Source organism: Trachypithecus francoisi, unplaced genomic scaffold (genome assembly GCF_009764315.1).
Source record: "Trachypithecus francoisi isolate TF-2019V2 unplaced genomic scaffold, Tfra_2.0 Lachesis_group14, whole genome shotgun sequence".
Taxonomy (NCBI): domain Eukaryota; kingdom Metazoa; phylum Chordata; class Mammalia; order Primates; family Cercopithecidae; genus Trachypithecus; species Trachypithecus francoisi.
The window spans coordinates 37591194-37616928 of record NW_022681459.1 but is presented as its reverse complement, the minus strand read 5'-3'; the positions used below and the strand labels follow the sequence as shown (position 1 = coordinate 37616928).

General features: G+C 39.4%; 1 protein-coding gene across 23 annotated transcripts in view; it reads left to right on the top strand.

Moving 5' to 3' along the window:
• RBFOX2 (RNA binding fox-1 homolog 2) overlaps positions 1-25735 on the top strand; it is a 303630-nt gene that overhangs the window by 60340 nt on the left and 217555 nt on the right. For 4 of the 23 annotated variants that reach the window (XM_033232819.1, XM_033232817.1, XM_033232814.1 and 1 more), the window contains exon 1: positions 11430-11534. The exons of 18 other annotated variants lie outside the window; for them this stretch is intronic. In XM_033232819.1, coding sequence (XP_033088710.1) covers positions 11493-11534 — 42 coding nt within the window. In that variant the 5' untranslated portion in view covers positions 11430-11492. Of the gene's footprint in view, positions 1-11429; positions 11535-25735 lie in introns of those variants that run through there. One more of the 23 variants, XM_033232807.1, reaches the window with a different exon arrangement.

Genomic DNA, 25735 nt, shown 5'->3' with positions numbered 1-25735 from the left:
ACTTTGCTTAAACATTTTAATGGCCTTTCTTGGTTATGATGTCTCTAAGCACTATGAGGACAGGGAATATGGCTCATAGAAGAGGGTGCCAACTGACAGCCTCTGTCCATTCTCTCTACCCACACACAATTCCTTTCTGTACAGTCTTTGGTCGGTAATAAGAACATTTCTTTAAAGTGATGATTCCTAGGTGAAACTGGAGGCCAGTTTTGTGTGTACTCTTATGTTTTATTAGGTGTGTGGGATTTGAGGAAGTTGTGGTGCTGGAAAGAATCTGCCTTGCCCCATATTACTGGTGAAAAAATAGAGACCTAGGAAGCATAAATAATTTATTCCAAGCCATATGGCTACTTAGTGGCCATCAAGACTATTGTCCAGGTCTCCTGAGTCTTTTTTTTTTTTGAGACTGAGTCTCGCTCTGTCGCCCAGGCTGGAGTGCAGTGGCTGGATCTCAGCTCACTGCAAGCTCCGCCTCCCGGGTTCACACCATTCTCCTGCCTCAGCCTCCCAAGTAGCTGGGACTACAGGCGCCTGCCACCTTGCCCAGCTAGTTTTTTGTATTTTTTAGTAGAGACGGGGTTTCAGCGTGTTAGCCAGGATGGTCTCGATCTCCTGACCTTGTGATCTGCCTGTCTCGTCCTCCCAAAGTGCTGGGATTACAGGCTTGAGCCACCGCGCCCGGCCTCCTGAGTCTTAATGCTAGACATTTACGACAGTACTGGGTAAGTCCGTTTTTTTTTTTTTTTTTTTTTTTTTTTTGAGAAAGCATCGGTAGAAATCAATTTTACAGAAGCGAATATAAGCGATTTAACTTAGGATTGTGAATGGAAAAATATTTTTCCTTTTGAATGCTACGAGAACTATGCCAGAGTTTCTTTTTTTTCTACTTTTTGCATGATTTAGAAGATAGAACAAATGAAAACAGTTTCCTAAAGGAGATGCTTCATTTAAATCCTTAAAAAAAGTAGGCCACTTTGAATTTCTAAAAATAGCATTTAAAAAAACCCCAAAATGGTCTAAAAAGGGATTTTAGTTGCATGAAGACTATACTTTTTTGGGGGTATTTGGGTTCTAGGGAGGATGCTAGCTCTCTGAATGCTTTATGTTCTTATATGACTCATCTTGTTAGTGGTGACCCCAGAAAGGCCGTTGGAGAAATATGTTCTGAAGGGTGATTTGGAAGAAAGGGATGAGAAGGTTGCAGGCAGGAAAACTGAGCTAGGCGGTTTTAGCGAGTGTGTGTGTGTGTGTGTGTGTGTGTGTGTGTGTGTGTGTGTTTTGGAAAAAAAAAGAAAAAAGGAAAGGCTGCTAGGAGCTTAGTCCTAACTGATTCCAGATGGGCCTGCTGTAGTACAAAGGTTTTCAGTGTGTTTGGGATGGGGCTGACCAAGAGGGCGCCCTCAGCACTTCCTGTGCAGCTCTGCAATTGTACGCACCTAATCAGAAACAGCCCTTACTGCTGGACCTCGAGAGCAACCGTCTCTTCTTGTCTTTGTGCCTCATTCTGTGAACTGTTCCCTTTGCCTGCCCTGTTTGTTTACCTCCCTCTCCTAGTCTCTTTTACTTTCTAATCTTTTCTATATTTGTTTTCAGGGAATGTTAAAAGGAGGGGATATATGTATGTATAAGCATAAACATATGTATATGTTTCTTGTGGGTTAGGAGCAGAGAAGAGAGGGAGGAAGGAATGGCCAAATTAAACGCAGATGGTGAATATTTAGGAAAGGAATTTTTTTCTGGACCTGGGAGGCATTTGCTAGAAACGGGGATTGCGAACATGAGAATGTGAATGAGACTTGGAAAAACAAGCCACTCTTTATTTTTCATTTTTTTGAATCCTGCACACTTGTCTAAATGGTTCAAAATATAACATTGCATGGGGATGATTTATTTACATTGTAAACTGAGTATCACTGGCCCTGTCTGGCTGTGTGCCAAAGGGTGAGTGTGACAGTGACTTTAAACTCAAAGGAAGTAGGAAGGTGTTTTGCACCCACATCCCATGTAGTATTGTTGCCAAGGGAGCATACCTGGTGTGCTCTGACGTGGGCTTGAATTTGGCTGTTTTCCCAGCTACTGCAGTATATCAGGCACTCTGCACAGCTTAAAAGAAGATTTTTTTGGTGACACTCAGCTGCAGGCACTAGGAATTGTTCTTTTGTGCCCTCTAGATTCCACCAGGGATATACTTTATATATATACTTGATTTTCTATTTTGCTTCTGTTTCGGTTGCCTGGTTAGACTGAGGGTATGCTTGGTATCAACTGTTAGTTTTTTGGATCTAGCTGATCGTTACAGAAACTCTGCCATCCCAGGGGTCCATTTAGGTCTTTGCAATTTTATTCTAATCCACTGAGCTGTTGTGCTGATGTTGTTGTGTAAATGTGAGCTTATTAGGATAGACTATGTAAAAATATACTGTGTTGGCATGAAGCTCTTAGCAGCATTGCTTTGTTGTCTTGACCTCTTCATACTTTCAGTGTCCCTTTTGTCCTCTTTTAAGCACCATGATCACATTTCTTCCTCTCCTTCTTCTTCTTCCTTTTTTTTTTTTTTTTTTTTTAAGATAGGGTCTCACTCTGTTGCCCAGGCTGGAGTACAGTGGTGCAATCATGGCTCACTGCAGCCCCGAGCTCTTGGGCTCAAGCGATCCTCCTACCTCAGTCTCCAAAGTAGCTGGGACTACAGGTACATACCAGCATGCCTGGTTAGTTGAAGAGTGTTTTTTTTCTTTTTTTTTTTTCTGAGATGGGTCTCTCTATATTGCCCACTCTGATCTTAAGCTCCTGACCTTGAGCAGTCCTCCTGCTTCAGCCTCCCAAAGTGCTGAGATTTCAGGCATGAGCCACCATGCCCAGCCACATTTTTTCTTGAGCCAAATGTACAATATATCCTCTGATGAAAAATTTTAGTGCTGCTTCTAGGTAGCGAGGATGTCTGGGAGATAGAGTTTAGTTGCAGAAATATTTGATTTTTGGGGATATTTTTGATGCTAGTAGGAATAATGTGTCAGAGTATTTGAAATTGGGATAGCATAAGACAAGTCACATGGTCACCCTTCTTGAGTGAGTGTTAGCATAACATTGCAACCAATGGAGAATTATGTTCTCAATTCACCAATATGATTTTTCTCACTATGATTTTTTAAAATCCCCCATTTGAATAGGTGTAAAGAAGAGAAGGTAGGTAAGATGTTGTTTGTTTTTCAGGTGGCTCTTATTTGCCGGGTACCAGATTCATGTTATCTCATTTAATTGATCAGAACTCTAGGATAAATGGCCTTAAGTCCATTTTGCAGGTGAGAAAACTGCACATGTGCAGTGTCACACAGCTAGCTATGTATCAGAGAGACAGGCTCAACCCATTGTATTCTGGGCCTAAAGGTGATACATATTCTTCCACATTCTGAGTTATTTATAAGTCCCAAATCCTTCTCAGAAAGAAACACCTTTCTAAGGATAATGTGGTAGTTAAAAAGATTTTTTAAAAATCACTTTAAACTTATTTTTATTATCACTTTAAACTTATTTTTCTTGTCATCCTTGTCACATTTTAAGCATACCAACTTCCTGCCTCTGATATATAAAGAGCTGATGCTGGAGAGAGGAAGGAGGCAAACCGTTTTGTCATGTTTATAGAGAGACCTCAAGGCTCTAAAAGCTGCTTTTATTTTTTTGAGACAAAGTTTCCCTCTGTTGCCCAAGCTGGAGTGCAGTGGCGCGCGCGATCTCGGCTCACTGCAACCTCCACCTGCTGAGTTCGAGAGATTCTTGTGCCTCAGCCTCCCAAGTAGTTGAGACTACAGAGGCGCACATCACTGTGCCTGACTAATTTTTGTGTTTTTTAGTAGAGGCTGGGTTTTACCATGTTGCCAGGCTGGTCTCAAACTCCTGACCTCAAGTGATCCACCTGTCTTGGCCTCCCAAAGTGCAGGGATTACAGGCGTGAGCCACCGTGCCCGGCCATAAAAGCTGCTTTTCTTTTTTTTTTTTTTAATGGAAATTTTTATTTGGGGTAATTGTAGATTCTTATGCAGTTGTACAAAAGCTGCTTTTGAAATGGCAGAAAGGCAGAAGTTCTGATCTAGAGGCAGACAGGTACCTCTTTTTATCTTCTAGGGCACTGTGCAAGGAGGGTGTATGAGGGGCTCTTGAGACCCCACTTCACTTTACAGCTCCTTGCTGTCTTGGGATGTGCACTTGTCAAGTACTCTTCAGTGCCCATGTGCAGGAGGCACCGTTTGCAGTGCTGAATTCAAGCCGTACCATGGAATCTTGCTGATTTGCTTGAGCAGAGACAGCATTCAGAATGTGGGGATAGATTGCCGGTGGAGACAGTAGTAGACCTTGGAGGAAGATTGCAGGAATTGATGGGGTGAAGCAACAAGATATCTTCAGTTGGGATCACTCTGAAGACTCCTTACATTGTTTTTTCTTAAATTCTCATCGTTTGTCGCTAAATATTTATTTACTTGCTTGGTATAATGTCTTTTTCCCCAGTTCTTCTGAGCTTCATGAGAGAAAGGACTATGTCTGTTTTCCACACTGTATTCATGGTGCCTAGGATTATGGGACCATAGTAGGTGTACATTTTATGAAAGTTTGTTGAATGAGTGAATGCCATGGGAAATTATGGTTCCTGTTGAACAGTTTAATCCTTAGGTCAAGGCTTTGCCTATTGTTTTGCATCAGAGGAGTGACTTTGAACACTTTCCTGATAAAAGAGTTTCAATTCCATGCGCTGCTTTTCTTCTTGTTTACTACCTTAGCTCAAGATCTTCTCTTAAGGTCTACTGATAGAGTCTTGCTTTGTTTCAGAAAATGTGCTTAAAACTTAGAAGCCCAGTCTGTGAAGCATCTGGTTTACCTTGACCTGTAAAATTAGCAGACTGCTTCTTTTCCCTCCTGTTCTGCATGTTTAAGTGAGGTGCATAATTCTATTTTGAGGCTTATGATAGATTAGGAGAATAGAGAAAACTCGATGACTCTGTTTACTTTAAAAACTTGTTGCTCATCTAAATTGGTTGAATGACTGTCCCTTCCCTTAACTAACCCTTTCAACTTTTCATCCTGAATCGACCTTCCTTAAATTTGTGTTTCATAAAAGAAGGCCATAAATATATTTGATCTCTAACCCACTGGGACTCTTTTTTAAGTTTGGCTTTTGGCTTTTTTTTTTTTTTGTAACCTTTCTCTCTTAAGATCAGGAAGAAAGGGATAAGTAATTGTGGACAAGAAAATTGGAAAACACTTAAGAAAAAGTTTAGGGTTGTGTGGGTGTGTGAAAGCATATGTGTATACATATACATGTTTTTCCTTTCCTGCCCCACTGTTCTCTAGCTAGAATGACCTAGATTTTTTTTATTCTGGGAAAAATTGTATTATTTCCGGATTCTGCTGTTTCTTTTAAGTAGTTGGACTAGAAGATGCTGGACTTATAACTTACATTTTTAAGATCTTTCTTGTACTCTTAAGAAAAGTGGTAAATGGTGTGGATTTTAGATGTGTGTATTGGAAACAGTAGCAGTAATAAGGAAATGCCTTTGTCCTCCTGTTCTTTGTTGACGTGAAAATCAGCTTGGATAGCGGAGAATGGTGGAGGGTTATGTATTATTTTTGGGCTCCAATGTCAGAATTCTCAGTTTTATTTAAACACTCGACACAATTGATATTTGAGTGTCATGCTATTAGCTAAGATTAGTATTCACTTAGGTTAGGGAACATCTCTTACCATTTTCATCTCTTGTAGCACCTAACACAGTCCTGGGTACATATGAGGCACTTGATAAAAGCTTATGGAGTTTAATTTAATATAATCTTGCTTAATTCATAGATTCAGTTGTTTGACCTATTAGGTGGAAGAAAACTTCATTGTGCATTTTTTTTTTTGTAGGGCTTTTAAAAAATTTTTTATTTTGAGACAAGGTCTCGCTCTATTGCTCAGGCTAGAGTGCAGTGGCACAGCCTCCCAAAGTGCTAGAATTATAGGAAAATTCACATTTCAAATGCTACTTCATGAAAGTTTCTAAAATAAAACATAGGAGAATGTTTTCATGATATTCTTTACTTGAACTGGATATACATGCTGACTATAAAGGAAAAAATGATAATTTAACTACATTAAACTTAGGAATTATCTATTCATTAAAAGACACAATTAAGAAAGTAAAGCTAAGCCGGGCGCGGTGGCTCAAGCCTGTAATCCCAGCACTTTGGGAGGCCAAGACCGGCGGATCACGAGGTCCGGAGATCGAGACCATCCTGGCTAACTCGGTGAAACCCTGTCTCTACTAAAAACTACAAAAAACTAGCCGGGCGAGGTGGCGGGTGCCTGTAGTCCCAGCTACTCGGGAGGCTGAGGCAGGAGAATGGCGTGAACCCGGGAGGCGGAGCTTGCAGTGAGCTGAGATCTGTCCACTGCACTCCAGCCTGGGCAACAGAGCAAGACTCTGTCTCAAAAAAAAAAAAAAAAAAAGAAAGTAAAGCTAGATATGGTGGTGCACACCTGTATTCCTAGCTACTTGGGAGGGAGGCTGAGGCAGGAGGATTGCTTTAGACCAGGACTTTAAGACCAACCTGGGCAACAACATAGTAAGACCTTGTCTCTACAATTTTTTTTTTTTTTAAAGTTGACTGGGCATAATGCCATGTGCCTATTGTTCCAACTACTCCAGAGTCTGAGGCAGGAGGATTGCTTGAGCTCAGGATTTCAAGGCTGCAGTGAGCTATGATTGTACCACTACACTCCAGCCTGAGCAACAGGCTATAACCAGTCGTTCTACTCCTGGGCGTACCCAGTCGAAATGTGTACATGTGTTCACCGAAAGACATGTACAAGAATTTTTAGGAATAGCCCCAAGCTGGAAATGGTGCAGAGGCCTTTCAACGTTCCTGAAATATTTTTCAGTAAATTATGATATATTTATAAGATGGAATACAGTCAACAAATGGATCAGTTTTACAAATATAATGTGGAGTGAAAGAAGCCAACACAAAAGAATGCATAATATGTGATTCCATTAATATAAACTTCAAAACAGGCAGAGTGGATTTCTGGTGTTAAATAAAGTCGTTGTGGGCTAGTAGGAGTGACTTTGCAAAGGCACAGGATGGGCTTCTGTAATGCTGGTAATGTCCTATTTCTTGGCCTAGGTGTTAGTTACATGGCAGGGGGCGGGGGGACAGTCACTTTGTGAACATTCATTGAGTTATGCACTTAGGATTTTTGCCTATTTCTGTATATATAATTGCTCCAGTAAAAAGTTTACTTTCTTCTACTTGTGTTCTGTGATTGCTACAGCTGATAGATAGCTTTCCCCTCATACACATACTGATCTTTTCCTGTCGAGCTTGTAGGATATGAGTGTGCACATACGTTTTTGTGTTTGTGTGTTGGGGTGTTATATGGGGATGAAGGTGCTTTTTAAAGTTAACGTAAATTTGCTTGTCAGCTATTCAACATGCTGAGTTTCAGACAGCCACAGGAAAGGATAATTGATGAGTAAGCTTCACTGACCACTTTGTAAACTAATTTCTCTGAGAAGAATAAGGAAATTTTCATTCTCCCTCATAGGGCAGCAAATTTGGGTTTTGCTCTGCAGACAAAAGAACCTCTTCTTTGAGGGTCTCAGCCACTAACAGCTTCATTTTCAGAAGGATGTACCTCTTTTTGGCTATTATTCTTATCATGGAGACTATAAGGAGAACAAATCTCCGTGATATTACATTTTTTTTCCCTTTTACTCTGTGGAAATCTAACTCAAAGTAAGGCATTTTAGGAAAACCTAATTTGGGTTAGGTAGAAAATCTAAAAGATGTTGCCTTGCCTTCTCTTAGCTGGTCATATCTCTCAGTTCTCAACCTGGCCTTAGTAAAATTCTTGAAAGTTCAAGTTTGTTATGTTGTCTTATAACCATCCCTTTGTAAATCTTTGTTCTGCCTCTGTAGAATGCTCTTACCTTCCTCATTTACGTAAATGAACTCCTGCTCATTCTCTATGGCATCTTCTAGAGGTAGCCTTTCCTTCTGTGTACTGTCACCATACCTATATACACCTTCGCTATATTGAATATCACACATAGCTCTATTTATTTGTCCTTTGGCGCCAGCCTTTTGAGATTATCGACTGGTGTGTGGTAAGTATTGAGTAAGTAAGTATTGAAAGAAAGAATGGATGATTGAAAATATTATTTGAAAGACAATAACTGTTTTCTAAAGAATAAAATCTGATTATAATATTTGACATTCGTAGATACATTTTTCCCCCCCAGAAAAGGTGATTATTTGCCTTAATTTCAGAGTAAAACCAAGGATGTATGTTTACAACAGGGTGTATGTTGTGGCTGTAGGAGAGAGTGATGCTGACTGGTTCACATGGATAGCAAACACGTGACCTTGGCCTCTTTAGCATGGTCCTCTAATCAGCTGATTTAATTTTAGTGGAATCCCTGGAGAAATGCTCTGGTTCTATATGTAGAATGCAGAAATCATAAATCTAATGTATAGATCCAGACTGCATTAGGGTTTGTGGATTAAAACCAACAAATGAGACTGTGTAGGTATTATGACATTATGACTGGCCCAGTATAGGCATTATGACCGTGATAATTTTTTTCATCTCAAATATTATGAAATTAATTCCAGAATGTTATCTGAAGTTTTGTCATTTCATTTCAGCATGTAATTTCTCAAGCCAATTTTAATTTAAAAAGATCTGAGTAGAATCATTGCGGTTTGTCTAGAAGTTTAGAATAATAGGATTAGAATAATAAATTAATAAGTATTGAGTGCCTACTTAGAGTTTAATACTGTTAGTAATACATAAAAAGTATGACTTTGACCATGATGTCAAGTGTCCTATATTTTATTGATGGCATAAGAGAACACAGATATAAAATGATTTCTAGATTCTTTTCCAACCCTCACTATCTGAAAACAGGAAGCTAAGTGGAAAAATGCTTAGGCTTTGGAATGCAAACAAATCTGGGTTAGAATCCTGGCTTTTTAAAAAAAAATGAAATAATGAGTATATAACCATGGTCACCTTGACATCACTGGAACTCAGTTTCTGTGTTTGCGAAGTGGAGTAAGAATGTATACTAGGCAGGGCGTAGTGGCTCACACCTGTAATCCCGGCACTTTGGAAGGCCAAGGCGGGCAGGAGTTCGAGATGAGCCTGGCTAACATGGTGGAACCCTGTCTCTACTAAAAATACAAAAATTAGCCAGGCGTGGTGGTGCTCACCTGTAATCCCAGCTACTCGGAAGGCTGAGGCAGGAGAATTGCTTGAATCCGGGAGTCGGAGGTTGCAGTGAGCCGAGATGGCATGACTGCACTCCAGCCTGAGCAACAGAGTGAGACTCTGTTGTGACAACAACAAAAAGAATATATACTAGTGTTGGTGTTTTTATTTTTGCAAAATACCGTTGACACATGTAAGACTCCTGGCACATAATAAGTGCTCTTAATGCACGTTTGAGTGAAAGAGTAGATAAATGGAGCTTTATTTTGCAACATTCCACTTAGTCTAGGCCATTGCTGATAGATTTCTTCATAGTAAGTCAAGTTTAGTAATTGATTTGATGGGCAATCTCAGAAACTGCTTTAGTCTCTCCTTTGTAGAATAAGGTGACTGTTTTTAAGAGTGTTAAGGTCCTTCAGAATAGTGCTTATCATACTTAATACTTAGCCTGTGGAACCATTGTGTCCGTAGGAATGCTTTCACACAAGGAGTGGCTTGTTTGAGTCAACAAGGAGCGAAATAAGAAAACAGGTATCTCAGAGATGGGCTGATCCTATCGCCCCCCACCCTGCACTGCAGAATGGGTTTCAGTTGTTAGCATGTCCTTCATCCTTTGCTGTTTTCCACAACAGTTGTAAAGCTTTTTCTAGATGCCTGTGTGTTAACTAGAGGCATCTGACTCTTTTGACTTCTCTAATTGTTCTAAATTGTTTAAGTTTTCTTTGGGGTAGATGACTGTTATTACACTAAATTATTCTCCTTTCATGTCTTTTTTTTTTTTTTTTTTCTGGAGAGTTGGTGCCCTCCAGAGCCCTGGAGCTGAGTCTCTGCCTTGCAAACTGAAAATATAATTTTCCTGGGTGTGCCTTATTTGTATCCATTCCTTTTCTCCCTTTCCTACTACAAGGCTCTGACCTGCTTGGAGCCCTTACTACTTGGTCACAATTGATGCTTTGTCCTTCAGAGTCGTATAGGACATAGCCACTGCATTGATTCAGTGCTCAGCTATCGAATATGGTTCTGAGAAGGAATTACTTCTCTAGACTGCGAAGTGGGTATCTGAGCCAGAGAATGAAGCCCTGGTCCATATTTAGTCATTATTTAGGGAGAGTGAGGAGTAACAATTTCAAAATTAGAGTTTGGATTAAGCAAAGAAAATACTAGTCACAAATTGGCTGGTGTATGAGGTGAGTAGAGCTGGATTTTTACCAGAAGTAGAAACCTTTATAGGAACTGCCTATGGTTCAAGAAGTTATGTATATTTTATGGTATATCTATGATTATGAAAGGATAATTTTCTAAAAGTTTGTGTTCTTCCTCTGGGGATTATTAGCATCTATTAATATCCACAGGAATTTTACTACTAATAATGCCAACTTACTCTTGATTCAGTCCCCTTGGCACAGGGACCTAAACTAATTTACACTAATTTTGTCAGTAATTCTTATCATATCCCTGTGTAGGAGCTGCTTTTTAGATGAGGTATGTGAGAATTTGTTAAGTTTACATAGTAGGTCAGTCTGTTGGATGGAAAGTTGTACCCAGTATTTGTGCTTCCAGGCTTAGTGTGTTTAATCACTGAAGTGTGCAGTCTTTCTACCTAATTCTCCTCCGCATTTATTCCTCCTATGATGGAGGAAGTCATATCGAGCAAATAGCAGGAGAATTCTGTCTTCTAAGAGGTTAAAGACTTTTCTGCCTTGAGGCATGGAGTTCCCAATCCTTGGCTTAGGACGGAAAGAAACAGCAGAACACTGTGATGTTCAGCTGAAACGGCTCAACTGTATTTTTGCGTAGTTTTTTGTTCTCTTTTTAAAAATTCTCCTTTTGGGAGGAGGTGAATATGAGAATTTTCTCTCTGCACACCTTGTATATGAGGCAGGTGGCTTGGTTGTTTTTAATGCTCAGCAGATATCACTACTTGCTTTTGGGTTGGGGGCCAGAGAAGAGGAGGTGAAGCAGCCACTTTTGGGTGGGGTTGAGGGAGGATACAATGTTGGAAGGAGGACATTTCTCTATGTTTTCTTAGTCATAGGACTCTGAATCCCAAGTAGCTAAATTTAGCTCAGGTTCCTGTTGAAAGCATCGTCTTTTTGGGGCGGGTGGTGTGGGGAGAACGGAAAACCTTTTTGTGTATCCTGCTCCATGAAGCCAATAGGGAAGCAGGAGGAGGTGAGGTTGCCATGGAGATGGTAGCTGTGTGCAAGGAGAGAGCAGCAGGGTTTAGAATTCCAGGAAGGAAGAGAGAGTGATGTCATCAGATTCCATGGACCAGCCCAGGAACCCCTGTGAGGTTGGTGGGGAGTTGGGCGTGTGGGGGGTGGTGGAGTGGGAGTTTGTGCAGGGGAATTGTGGCTTCAGTAAGGTGTGGGGAGTCCAGTTCAAGCAGAGAGGTTGGTCGTGTGGCATTGTGCTGATCTGCATTAATGCCTGATTTAAAACAATTCTGGAAATCATTCTGAATTTGCAGAATATTTTCTTTCTTGAAAAAAGACATTTATTTAACAAAGGAGCTCATCTGGATGTAGAAATGTAATATCTTTTTATAGTTGTATCCCTGAAGTATTTGTGTGTGCCTTTATCCCTTGTATGTGAGGGTGTTTGTGCGCATATTTTAGTATATAGTTGCCTTTGTACAATACCTTTTATGGTGCTGCATGCAGTTAAATGCTTCATTAATGCCTGCTGGTGGTATTTATTTTTATATGGATGGATGTATATAAATAAAACACACTTAAAAATAATCTGAAAAGAATATCAAAGCGGTTGCTTTTTCAGCAGAAAGGAAAACTGCATGCTTCAAGACAGTTGTTCTGAACATATGCATGTTTGTGCTGATAGTGAAGGGCAAATGTGTCTCTTTTGGTATGACTAAGAGGCTGCTTTTTTTTTTTTTTTTTTTTTTTTTTAAAAACAAATATAACAGAACCTGTGCATCCAAATGAGTATTGCCCTTCAAAATAGTCACCTTGGCTGGTGATAACAACCATTGCGCAAAACATAAAGAACTCACATTCGGAATCGGCTTTAGAGATGAGTGATGAGGAAAACATTTTCAATACCTAACACTGAATTTTTAATTTTAAAAATACCTACCTAGGTTTTTGAAAGATACTAGGTTTCTTTGAATTGGCTTTTCCTGATTTTGTGATGTTGTCAAAAAGTCAAATCTGTGCTCAAATGGTGAGCTTTTACTCCGTTTGAAGATGCTTAAAGTCATGGGTTTAGGCTCTGAAGGCATTTTCATGTTCAGATGAAGGGCTCTTGAAATATTTAGTTTAGCAGTGCCGTGTTTTGAATGATGGTAGCATCTGAGGAATAAGAACATAGCCTTCCCAGGGCAACATCTTACGGGGTGACCCATTTGGATTGATTTGTTCCAGTGTGTCTTAAAATCAGTGACATTACTATTGGGCAATGTGGGAAGCAGCTTTAGATGGTGTGTCTGAGGGCACAGAGTCTTTGAAATGGGGTTGGCTCAAGTCTGAACCCCTCTTCTGCAATTCAGTCACTGACCTTGGACAAGTTAGTCTCTTGGTGCATTGACTTCCTCGTGTGTAAAATGGGAATGATAGTGCTGTAAGTACCAACCTCACAGTGTGGTCCGAGGACTAAGTGAGCTAATATGTAAAGCTCTTAGACATTTGGTGTGTTGTCAGTCAGTGCTTGCTGTGTTTATTGTCATTAAGAATTATATATTTCTTTGAATTACAGAATTCTGAGGTAGAATGTGCCTGGAGATAGTGTAGCTCAGTAGTCCCTGTTCTGTACAGTTGGCCTGTCATATCTGTGGGGTCCACATCCATGGATTCAACCAACCACAGATGAAAATAATTCAGAAAAAATAACAATGTAACAGTAAAAATAATACAAATGAAAATACTAAATAACAGCTATTTACATAGCATTTACACTGTATTAGGTATTATAGAGATGATTTAAAGGCTTTGGGAGGATATGCATAGGTTATATGTAAATACTTATATTATACATCAGAGATTTGAGCATCTGTGGATTTTGGTGTCTGAGAGGGGTCCTCAAAACAGTCCCCCATGGACATCAAGGGATGACTGTATTGAAGTCAACCTGGACCTCATTCCAGACATCACTGAATCAAGGAGGGAAATCTGTAGATTTTAATTTATTCCCAGGTGATTCAAATGATCAATCAAGATTGGGAGCCATTGAGTATAATCTGTTTACAGTATGGCCCCAGCACTAGAAGCTTCATTTCCTGGTAGATGCAGGAATCTCAGAGGCCATCCTAGACCTACTGAATCAGAATCTACATTTTAACAAGATACCTGGTGACCTGTCTGCATGTTAACATTTGAGAAGCACTGCTTTTCTTCTAGGAGTGTGAATAATTGGGCGATAACCACAGGTTAAAGATGAATTATCTCTCAGTGTTTCCCATTGCTGGAAGGGAAACAGTCTGGCTAAGCCAGTGTGTAGATGATCATACACTTACCTTCCCTATTTCTTGGCCTAGGGATAAATGCTTTTCTGGACTAAACTGCTGTGTAGCATGTAACAGAAAGAACAGTTATAATTATGGTTCTGGCTCTACTGTTTACTAGCTATTTGGCCTTGATACAGTCATTTAATCTCTGAGTCTCACTCTCCTCACCTGATAATGGAAATGATATCCAGAAATAATGTATATAAATTATCTAGCACATTGCAGTGCCTGCATATGTTAATGGCTTTTCCTTTCCCCTTGCCTTCAACCTTTCATTGATAAATCTGTAGCATAGTTCTAGTTCCTTAGAAAGGGCCACCAGTGGAATCTCAGTACCATCTCATCTCTGTGGGCTCTTCTTGCCCTTCTCCCAGCTATCTTGAGTATTTAATTGTACTTGCAGAAAACTAAGCTTTGCATATATATATAGTTTTCTCTACCTCTTTCTGCAAAATGCCTTTTACTTAATGGAGACTATTATCTGAGAGGGCTAGAAGACGAAGAACTAAAGGAGTTGAATAATTGAGTTGATACAAGAATCAAAGTATAATGAGATATCACAGAGGCAGTGCTTTTATGAATTCTTAGTAGTTGACCATTTGTTTAAAAAAATGAAATTCCTGGTTTTTAAAACTTGTCATCAAGAAAAAAAACCTCAGTAGGTTTGAAGTTGTTTGAAGTCTTCTAGATTGGTTCCAAGCAAGAATTTACGTGGTAATTATCAGGAGATCACTGAATTGATAAGTAATGAGCATTATCTTCATTCTGACGAGGGAATTAATACAATAAAAGGAAGTTCAGGCACTTGCTCTGAGGACACTAGAAGTAGGTGGCAGAGAGTCTAGGTCAGAGAGTTAGCAGTTGTGGCCTGCAGGGCATTGGAAGCAGCCGCAGCGGGAGGAAATAGAAAGGTCCAGTTTTACTCAGATCTTAATGGACTTAGGGATAGGCAGTATTGTGAACTCAAAGCATATAATAAAAACTGTTACAGTGATAGTTTTTCTCTGTGGGGTAGGTATACTTTCAGGTGCTTTGTATACCTTATTCCTAAACTTAACATCCTTGCAAGGTGTAGACATGATCATATATATTTTATAGACCAGAAAATAAAATTGAGGCCCAGAAAGGTGAGTAACTTGTCCTAAGTTGTTCCTCTAATACCATGTTCAATAGCAGTGTGAGTGAAGAGACCGTTATAAAACCAAATTGAAATAATATCTATCAATTAAAATAAAATTTATTTTGTCTATAATGACTGTTTTTGAGTAGAATTGTTAATTTAAGTTTGGACTGTGATAGTCACTCAGATAGACTGTCTCAAAGAGACATAGCCTATCTCAAACGGACTTTTTTGAAGTTGCAGAATGATCCTTTGAAATGTATTTCTTTTGTACTCTGAGGCTAATTAAGACATATCTTTGTTTTTTTAAATGCCAAAGCTTGTGAAGTCTTCAGTTTAGTGAAACACCAGTTTAGACTGAAATATCACAACACAAACTGATTTGTTGGTGGTTATCAATTGGCATATTTAGTCATAATGAGTATTCACATAATTGTGTCTGTTAGTCTGTTATTCCATTCAGATCCAGATGTAGATAATTATCAATGATTGCACAGAGTGAATCATATATTTAGACAGATTTCTAAGTTACGGTTGGAAGAACTCCAAATGAGAGGACTTGGGTTCCAGGCCCGTTGTTGTGACCTTGGACATGTCACTTGAAACTCAAGGGAATGAACCTGAGTTTCCCTTATCAATCAAAAGGGAATAATGTTATCTACCTAACAGAATTGTTATGAGTAGGAGGATGTGCTTGACACCAATTTCTGCTTCTTACTAGCTCTGTAACCTTGAGAAAGACATTTAAAACCTTGTAGTATGTTGGTTTTCTTATCTGTAAGCTCAGTCTGTGCTATGTGAATATGGTTGCAAGGTAAGGAGTGAGCAAGGAAAGTAGCTGAATTAGAATTAGATGATCTCTGTGGGTCCCCTCGTCATCTGTGGTCCTGTACTTGTCAGAACTGCCTGCGTGTTGATATGTGGTGAAGTGTTACATACAACTAAGATATTGTTTCTTATTATTGTTAGCAGGGCTGCGCCATTAAAGAACAGGCACTGTGTAAGCTATGTTGCGTGTACTATGTCAATTCTTGTAACAATCCTATGAGGTAGTATTCTCATTTTAAAATGGAAGAATTTGAGGCTGAGAGATGAATTAGCTTTCCACAGCCATAGAGCTAGTTGGTTACCAGAGACATAGATCAGTGTGATTGTAACAACTGTATTTTCCCCCATATCTCACTGCACATGCTATTGTGACAGGCCAAAACTAGGACATGGGCTTATTATTGCCACAAACTGCCTGTACCAAAGAATGGAATGATGACTGAATAATTATATTCTTCACCACCAAACACTTGCTGTTAAGGAAGGGGAGAAGCCAGTTTCACTTCAGAGTGTTCTTGCTGAAGTAGTAAAAATTATTACTATTACTAATTCTCCATCCTCGATTATGAATCTTTTTAATAATCTCTGTGACAAAATGGGTAATACAAATAAAGCACTTCTGCTGCATACTAAGTATGACAGTTATCTAAAGGAAAACTGCTTCTGTGATTGAGTTGCCAGCTGAAGTTTTTTCATGGGATGCCATTTTTATTTGAAAGAACAACTGATAGGCTATGATATTCAGCGTTTTATTAAAAATGAATAAGGTGGCCAGGCGCAGTGGCTCACGCCTGTAATCCCAGCACTTTGGGAGGCTGAGGCGGGGGGATCACGAGGTCAAGAGATCGAGACCATCCTGGCCAACATGGTGAAACCCCTTCTCTACTAAAAATACAAAAATTAGCCAGGCTTGTTGGCATGCGCCTGTAGTCCCAGCTACCTGGGAGGTTGAGTTGGGAGACTTGCTTGAACCCAGGAGGTGGAGGTTGCAGTGAGCTGAGATTGTGCCATTGCACTCCAGGCTGGGCAACAGAGCAAGACCCTGTCTTAATTTAAAAAAAAAAAAAAAAAAAATGAAGCGAGCCTGTCATTTCAAGGAAAACTGATATTTGTTGCCAATGATAAAATTTGAACTTTCAAGCAAAAACTAGAGTTTTGGAAAACTTGTATCCTGGGCTATGAGCTTGATAGCTCTGATCCTTAAAAGACTTTTCTTGATGAGATTGGTGGTGACGTTAGTGAATGTGAATTTTTTGATGTTGTGTAATGAGATGTGTCAACAGTTGGAAGGTCTTTATAACTTAGTGAACTTGTGTTTTATAAATGAACAATACATAATGTTGCAAAATTATGCATAGGCAAAAAAATCCATTCAAAGTATAAGACCAGTGAATTTTTATATTAACAGTATGAAAAAATTCATTGATAAGGTTTCACATGCTACATTGCAACTAACCTTTGGTATACTATTAAAGAAGCATATCTAGGTATAGGTGAAAAGACTATTAAAATACCTTGCCTTTTTAAGATATAGATCCGTGGAATGCCAAACTCCTTACATATGCTTCAGAATAATGTTGAAACAGATTGAATGCAGAAGCAGGTATGAGAATCCAGCCATCTTCCATTCCATCTCCAATCCCCAGGCCACAGTCTAGTACTGGCTTGTGGCCTATTAGGAACCAGGCCACATGGCAGGAGGTGAGCAGCAGGCACCACTGCCTGAGCGCCACCTCCTGTCAGATCAATGGTGGCATTAGATTCTCATAAGAACGCGTACCCTACTGTGAACTGCATATGCAAGGGATCTAGGTTGCCTGTTCCATCTAGTGCCTGATGATGACCTGAGGTGGAACAGTTTCATCTTGAAACCATCCCCACCCCCACCCCACCCCCCATGGAAAAATTGTCTTCCATGAAACCAGTCCCTGTGCCAAAAAGATTGGGGACCACTGTTCTATTAAGTTGGATGTTAAAAATATTTTTAGAAATGTAAAATAATGACACTCTTCTCACTGGTTTAGTTTACAAACGAAACTATTTTCATAACATTTTTTAGACTAGCATAATGGTTTATTACTGGTACTTAAAGGAATTAACATATTTTTAAAATTATTCCATTTTAGTTTCTAATAGGCAAATCTCAGTAGTTATAACCATATAAACAAAAGCTCTTGGGAATCTTTGGTAATTTTTAAAAGTGTTAAGGTATTCTGAAATCAAAAAAGTTTAAGAATTGCAGCTCTAATTCTCTAATCTTTTATTTCAGTAGTGGTTGAGACCTCTTAAATTCATTCTATACATCATGAATGGATCTTGACCCACAAATTGAAAGAGAGTGGGCAAGAGTTAGAGGATTGCATTGTGAAGGGAGGTGGGATTTTGCTGAATTTTGCTCGAGTTGATGTTTGAGAATGTGCCAAGGTGTGAAGTAAATTGAGTAAAGTTTCTATCTGGAAATTAGCTATTTGTGGTCATCGTCCAAACCCCATTCAAGTCTTACCTACTGTGAGTTCTCCTGTTTGTAATTTCTTTATGCCTTTCTCACTTGATTATCAACCATGTACACTTGTTCTCTCTGGGCCATACATTTACATTTTATTACATGGTTCATATTGTATTTGTTTACATGCCTCTTTCCCTTACTAGACTGTGAGTTCTTTGAGAAAAGAATCCCTAACTTATTTTCCTTTGCATTCCTACCAAGTTCCAGACACATAAACGTCCCTCAGTAAATGTTTGCTGAAGGAATGAATGAGAAGAGAAAGAGAATAACCAAGTGGGGCAATGCTTGGGATATTTGGAACCTAATCATGTAAACAGTGGAGGGCCATTAGTATGGAAGTGGTATGAGTGGTGTTTTAGGTAGTTAACCCTGGCCCTGGTAAGAAAGCTGGGCAGGGGTGGTTGGAGGCCAGCTCTTAGCTGGACCAGCCAAGAGACTCTTGTTAGAGTAATTTAAGCTTGAAGTGATCCAGGCCTGGATTAAGATGAGTGCTTTTGCCCTAGATAATAAGGCATACATCCTGAATCCTGAGGAGTATTTACCAAATCAGAAACAATACCATCCATACTGCTTGACAGTTGTTGTGTACTTGTGCTGAATTCTGTGTTAAGAGCTTTATGTCTGTTGTTTCGTTTAATCTTCACAGCATCCCTGAGGTAGGTATTGTTGTTATCTCCATTTTTTTCGAGTTAAGTAAAAATAATACATGTTCATTTGTTGAACAGTTAGAAAATACAAATAAGAACCCTCCTCCCCCCACAAAGACATATATCACTCATAAATCCAAATTCAACACCAAGACATATGACCACTGTAAACATTTTGGGATATATACTTCCAGACTTAAAATATATATATATGTGTGTGTGTGTGTTATATGTGCCTGAATATGAGGAAACCATGAATATAAGACTTTATACTGTTTTTTCATTGAAAGGAAGAGCTAACCTATTAAGCTTTTAGGGATGGCAAGGAAATAGGCAAATATCTACTTAGAATATGTATTAATTTATGTAATTTAGAAACGTTTTTTCTTTTTGGGAAAAAATGTGTATAGGCTGTACTGCATCAGCATCTGTGTCGTTGCTTAGAACCACTTTGAATCTTCAGTTTTCCAGAGTATATACTGAGATACAGCACTTTTTTGAAAATCTATATTTATTGCAGTCACTGATGATTTTACCTCAAGCTGTAAGTACTTATTCAAACAACAACAGGAAGTCTCTTCATTTGACTGTGGTGTATACTGCATTGCTTTTCAAAAAAAATGTTAATGGAGGTTAAATTCATGTAACATAAAATTAACCTTTTAAAAAAGTGAACAATTTGTGGCATTTAGTACATTCACAGTGCTGTACAACCACTACCTCCATGTAGCTCACATTTTTACATCACCCTCAAAAGAACCCCGTATCCATTAAGCAATCATCCTCTCTTTCCCCTTCCCTGCAGCTGCTGGCAGCCACCAATCTGCTTTCTGTTTTGATGAATTTACCTGTTCTGGAGATTTTATAGAAATGGAGTCATATAATATGTGACCTTTTATGTCTGGCTTCTTTCATTTAGTACTGTGTGTTTTCAGTGTTTATCCATGTTATAGCATATATCAGTACTTCATTCCTTTTTATAGCTGAATGATATTCCTTTGTGTGTTTATAGCACAATTTGTTTATCTGTTTATCCCTTGATGGACGTTTGGGTTTCTGTCCTTTGGCCATTGTGAGTAGTGTTGCCGTGAACATCTGTGTACAAGTATTGGTTTGAGTACCTGTTTTCAGTTCTTCGGGTATATACCCAGGAGTGGAATTGCTGGGTCATATGGGAGCTCTGTATTTAACTTTCTGAAGATGTGCCAATCTCTTTTCCATAGCAGCTGCTCCATTTTACATTCCCACCAGCAATGTACAAGCGTTTGTCAATTTATTTTTAATGAGGAACACAATAAGACAGGGAAAGTAAAGAGAAAGTATGTGTAGCCTTTGAGTCTATTAGAGCTTTGTATCTCAGATTTTGCTGATGGACTTATTAAATATTTATTTAGCATCACTTCAGCACTAAGAATGAAATTTAGCTCAGGGAAATGAATCTAATCTATTTTAAGTGGTGAACAGACTAAGAAGTGATGATCATAGGAATGAAGGAATGGAAATTTAAATAGACTAAAGTTCCTTGAGGGCAAAGGCCTTATTCATCTTTGTGTCCTCAGCATTTAACAAAGTACTTGGTGTGTTATAGGTTTTTTTGGGGAGTCTCCAATACTACCCTAGGTCCAGTGAATTATCTAGGACTTACGGAACTAAGATGTAGTCATACTTAATAGCTATGCTTTATACTAGTAAAAGGCTATAAAGCAATGTCAGCAAAGAAAAAAGGTACATGGGGTGAAGTCCAGAGGAAACCTGACTCAAGCTTCCAAAAGTCCTTTCCCAGTAGAGTCACAGGACTTGCTTGATTCCTCCAGCAGTAAGTTTTGACAGTGTTGTCTACCAGGGAAGCTTGTTACAGACTTAGTGCTGAGATTTTTTTTGGCTGGGGATGGTGGTGGAGGGGGAGCTGTTCACATAGGCACCCTAACCCTAGCACATATCAAAATTCCAGACTCCCAAAAGGAAAGCAGGCATTAACAGATAAGAGCCACTCTGATCAGTTCTGGGGATAGAACCCTTGTAAAATCTTCAGTTCCCAGATACCAGCTAAGGCCAGCCTTGCAAGGTGCTTTCTCTGAGAATAGCAGTCAGACCTGCTACGTTAATTCTTTTTGCACATAAATGTTCAGTTTCTTTTAAAAATGTGTTCTTAGGTCTGTTAAGAAAAATAAACACTATAGTAGAAAGCCAGCAGGGACTTTAATATAAGACAGACCTGGATTTGTAATATGGGGGAAAATTGTATAGTTTTTCTGAGCCTCAGTTTCCTTACTATAAAGTGATATATCACAGGGTTTTAGTGAGAATTAAAAGTGATAATGTTTACAAAACATTACGCATAATGTCTGTCTTATATATAGTAAGTAGCTGTTAACATTTTTTTTCAGCTCACTTGTATCAGTCCAGGTCCAGCCAGGAGAGAGAGACTACACAGTACTTTGGACAGGGAATTTAATATAAAGAATTATTTACTGCCAGGCACGGTGGCTCATGCCTGTAATCCCAGCACTTTGGGAGGCCGAGGTAGGCGGTTCACCTGTGGTTGGGAGTTCGAGACCAGCCAGACCAACATGGAAAGAAGGAAGGAAGGGAGGGAGGGAGGGAGGGAGGAAGGAGGGAGGGAGGGAGGGAAGGAGGCAGACAGAAAGAAAGAAAGAAAAGAAAGAAAGAAAGAGAAGGAAAGAAAGGCATTAGGGCATGGGGCATGCATGAGGGATGTGAGTTGTGGGAGGGAGAAGGTGTGTTCTGACTGAATTCCACCCTGAATGTCCTCAGGAGGAAATATGTTTAGGGTCTTTCTGCCTTAGTGACCACCAGGGCAACAAGATGAGAGAAAGCCAGATGGAATCTAGCCGGAGGCGGGGGCATGTGCGTGCTTCCTGGGACATTCATTCAACTTTGCTGCTTGTTTGACAATTTTTGGCCAGGCTCAGTGGTTCATGCCTGTAATCCCAGCACTTTGGGAGGCCGAGGCGGGCGGATCACCTGAGGTCGGGAATCTGAGACCAGCCTGACCAACATGGAGAAACCCCGTCTCCACTAAAAATACAACATTAGCTGGGTATGGTGGCACATGCCTGTAATCCCAGCTACTCAGGAGACTGAGGCAGAAGAATTGCTTGAACCCAGGAGGTGGAGGTTGCAGTGAGCCAAGATCACGCCACTACACTCCATCCTGGGCAGTGAGCAAAACTCTGTCTCAAAAAAAGAAAAAGAGGGCCGGGCACGGTGATCCCAGCAATTTGGGAGGCCAAGGCGGGCGGATCACGAGGTCAGGAGCTCGAGACAATCCTGGCTAACACGGTGAAACCCTGTCTCTACTAAAAATACAAAAAAATTAGCTGTGCCTAGTGACACCCACCTGTAATCCCAGCTACCTGGGAGGCTGAGGCAGGAGAATGGCATGAATCCGGGAGGCAGAGCTTGCAGTGAGTCAAGATCACCCCACTGCACTCCAGCCTGGGTGACAGAGCGAGACTGCATCTCAAAAAAAAAAAAAAAAAAAAAGAATTATTTACCATAAGAGGAGATGGAAGTAATGAGAAATTGGCTCGTAGGAAGAAAACTAAATAACAGCAGATATAGATCTGCTGTATCTAAAATAGCAGATATAATGTAATAATATGATTGATGTGTGATAAAATAGAATTAGTATAATAGCAGCTAGGCTGGGACTGAAATATCATACCCAAAGAGCCAGCTCCCTCAATACCACCAAACGCTCCCTGGCTGAGGGACTGAAATCCGAGGGGCTTTGTTGGAGAAGGCATGACTTTGACTCTCAGAATGGCAGAGAAGTAAGTCCCTATGGACCTTTACCAGCAGAACTTGCTGGAAATCTGTCCTTTTGAAGTTGCCAAAAACTACCCTCTAGGATACTTGGGGAAAGCTCTTCACAAGGACTTGTTTCACCAGAGGCACTTTGCCATATGACAGCATGAAAAGGGTTACTGAGGGAAGCTACTAGCTGCTGGCTGCTGTCCATTGTAGGAGCTAGGATGGAGGGAAACTGCTTATCCTATGGCAAACTGCTTATCCTATAGGAACCTGCTAGGCAAGCACAATGGGACCTGGAAGCGAAATGCTTTATTCCTACAATGTATCTCCTGTGTCCTCTGTGGATAAAGCTTGACATTATGCATGCTGGCAAAGGAAAAATATTTAAAGGGCCCAGGTTCGTTTTCACACAGCGGGCAAAAAGGGTAAATTTGGAGCTGATAGTCAATTAATTGATAACCAGCATATAGATGGAATGGATGTTTAATTCTAAATCCTCAGAAAACAGGAAGAAGATGGCAAATGGACAGAGATCTAAGGAACCTCAAAAATAAGTAAGACACATGCCAAAAAAAAAATGAAGTTGGACCTTACGTCAATACCAAAATTAACTCAAAATGGATCAAAGACCTAAGCACAAGAGCTAAAACTATAAAACTCTTAGAAGAAAACAGAGTAAATCCTCGTGACGTTGGATCTGGCGGTGGATTCTTAGACATGACACCAAAATCACAGGCAAAAAAGAAACAACAGATGTTAGACTTTATCAAAATTAAAAACTTTTATGCATCAAAGGATGCTATTAACAGAGTGAAAAGGCTACCCACTAATGGAAGAAAATATTTGCAAAAATATATCTGATAAGGGATTAATATCCGAAATATATGAAGAACTTTTACAACTCAACAACAAAAAAGCAAATGGCCCAATTATAAAATGGGCAGGGGACTTGAATACACATTTCTCCAAAGAACGTGTACAAATGGTCAATGAGCACATGAAAAGATGCTCAACATCACTAAGCTGTAAAGGAAATATAAATCAAAACAATGAGATAACACTTCACACTCATTAGGATGAACGTACACACACAGTAACAAGTTTAAGAATATGGAGAGATTGAAACTCTTGTGCTTTGCCGGTGGAAATTTAAAATGGTTCAGTGCTTTGGAAAACAGTATGGCAGTCCCTTAAAAAGTTCAGTATTGTCACTGTGCAAGCACCATAGAATTACCAGTGATCCAGCAGTCCTGCTTCTGAATGTTTACCCAAAAGCATTGAAGGCAGGGGCTTGAATAGATATTTATACACCCATATTCATAGCAGCTTTATTCACAATATTTAAAAGGTAGAGGCAACCCAAATGTCCACTGACAGGTGAATGGATGGACAAACTGTGATTTTTACGTACTACATATTGTAGGCTGCCATACAGTGCTATGCACATAAAATTGTGTTTTCATATAATTTTAACACAATAATATTATTTGGACTCAGAAAGAAATTCTGACACATGCTACAATATGGATGAACCATAAATATATGTTAAGTGAGATAAGTGCAGTGAGCTGAGATTATGTCATGGCACAAACAAATATTGTTTGACTCTACTCATGTGAGGTACTTAAAGGAGTCACACTGATGGAGACACAAAGTAGAATGCTGGTTGGCAGTGAATGGAGGGAGAGAGGAATGGGGAGTTAGTATTTATTGGGTGCAGCCTTTCAGTTGGGGAAGATCAGAAAGTTCTGGAGATGGATGGTGGTGGTTGCACAACAATATAAATCTACTTAATGCTATAGAATTGTATAATGAAAAATGGCTAAAATGGTAACCATGTATATTTAACCACAATTTAAAAAAAAGGAAACTGCTAAAGAATATTTATAGTATAATCTTAAACCTCAGCACTAGAAAAGATAAGATTAACGGGGAACTTTATTTTTTTAAATTTTAATTAAAAAAATTTTTTTGAGACAGTCTTGCTCTGTTGTCCAGGCTAGAAAGCCGTGGTACAATCTCAGCCCACTGCAGCTTCCACCTCCTGGACTCAAGCCATCCTCCCACTTCAGCCTATCAAGTAGCTGGGACCACAGGTGTGCGCCACCACACCTGGCTAATTTTTAATATTTCTTATAGACCCAGGGTCTCCTTGGGTTGCCCAGACTGGTCTCAACCTCTTGAGCTCAAGCGGTCTTCCCACCTTGTCTTCCCAAAGTGCTGAGATTACAGGAGTGAGTCACTGTGCCTGGCCAGAATTTTATTTCTTATTTATGTTCTTCAAAATACAATTTTGTCATCATGATTGAATTTTATTTTATTTTTTTAAATGCGAGAAGAAAGTGAATTTATAAAGGAAATTGAAAGAACTGAGGGTGTTAGCCAAACAGGAATTGATGACAGCAGAATGGACTATCTAGCTGTATGGAGCATGTGGTCATACCTGGGCTGTATGATACGGCCTTTTGTTCTGAGGCTGCATGTCTGTACAGCATGTGGCTGTACTGAATACTTTAGGCAATTGTAACACAATGTATCTAAACACGGAAAAGGTACAGCAGAAATACAGTGTAAAAGATAAAAATGATACACAGGTATAGGACACTTATGAATGCAGCCTCCAGGATTGGAAGTTGCTGTGGATGAGTCAGTGAGTGAGTGGTGAGTGGATGTGCATTACTCTACACTACTGATGACTTTATCAACACTGTACACTTAGGCTACACTAAATTTGTACAAAATTATTTTTCTTTAACAACAAATTTGCCTTAATGTACTATAACTTTTTTACTTGATAAACTTTAAAAAATTTTTTAACTTTTTGATTCTTTTGTAATAATACTTATCTTAAAATACAAACACATTATACAGCTGTACAAAAATATTTTCTTTGTATCCTTATTCTATAAGGTTTTTAAGATTTTTAATTTTTTTTTTTTTTTTACTTTCTAAACTTTTTTTGTTGAAAGCTAAGACGTAAACACACACATCAGCCTAGGCTTCCACAGGGACAGGATCATCAATATGCTTTCCACTTCCACATCCTTCCCACTGGAAGGTAGTAAGGGCCAGTAACACACATGGAGCTGTCATTTTCTGTGACAACAATGCCATGTGCTGGAACACCTCAGGAAGGACCTCCCTGAGGCTATTT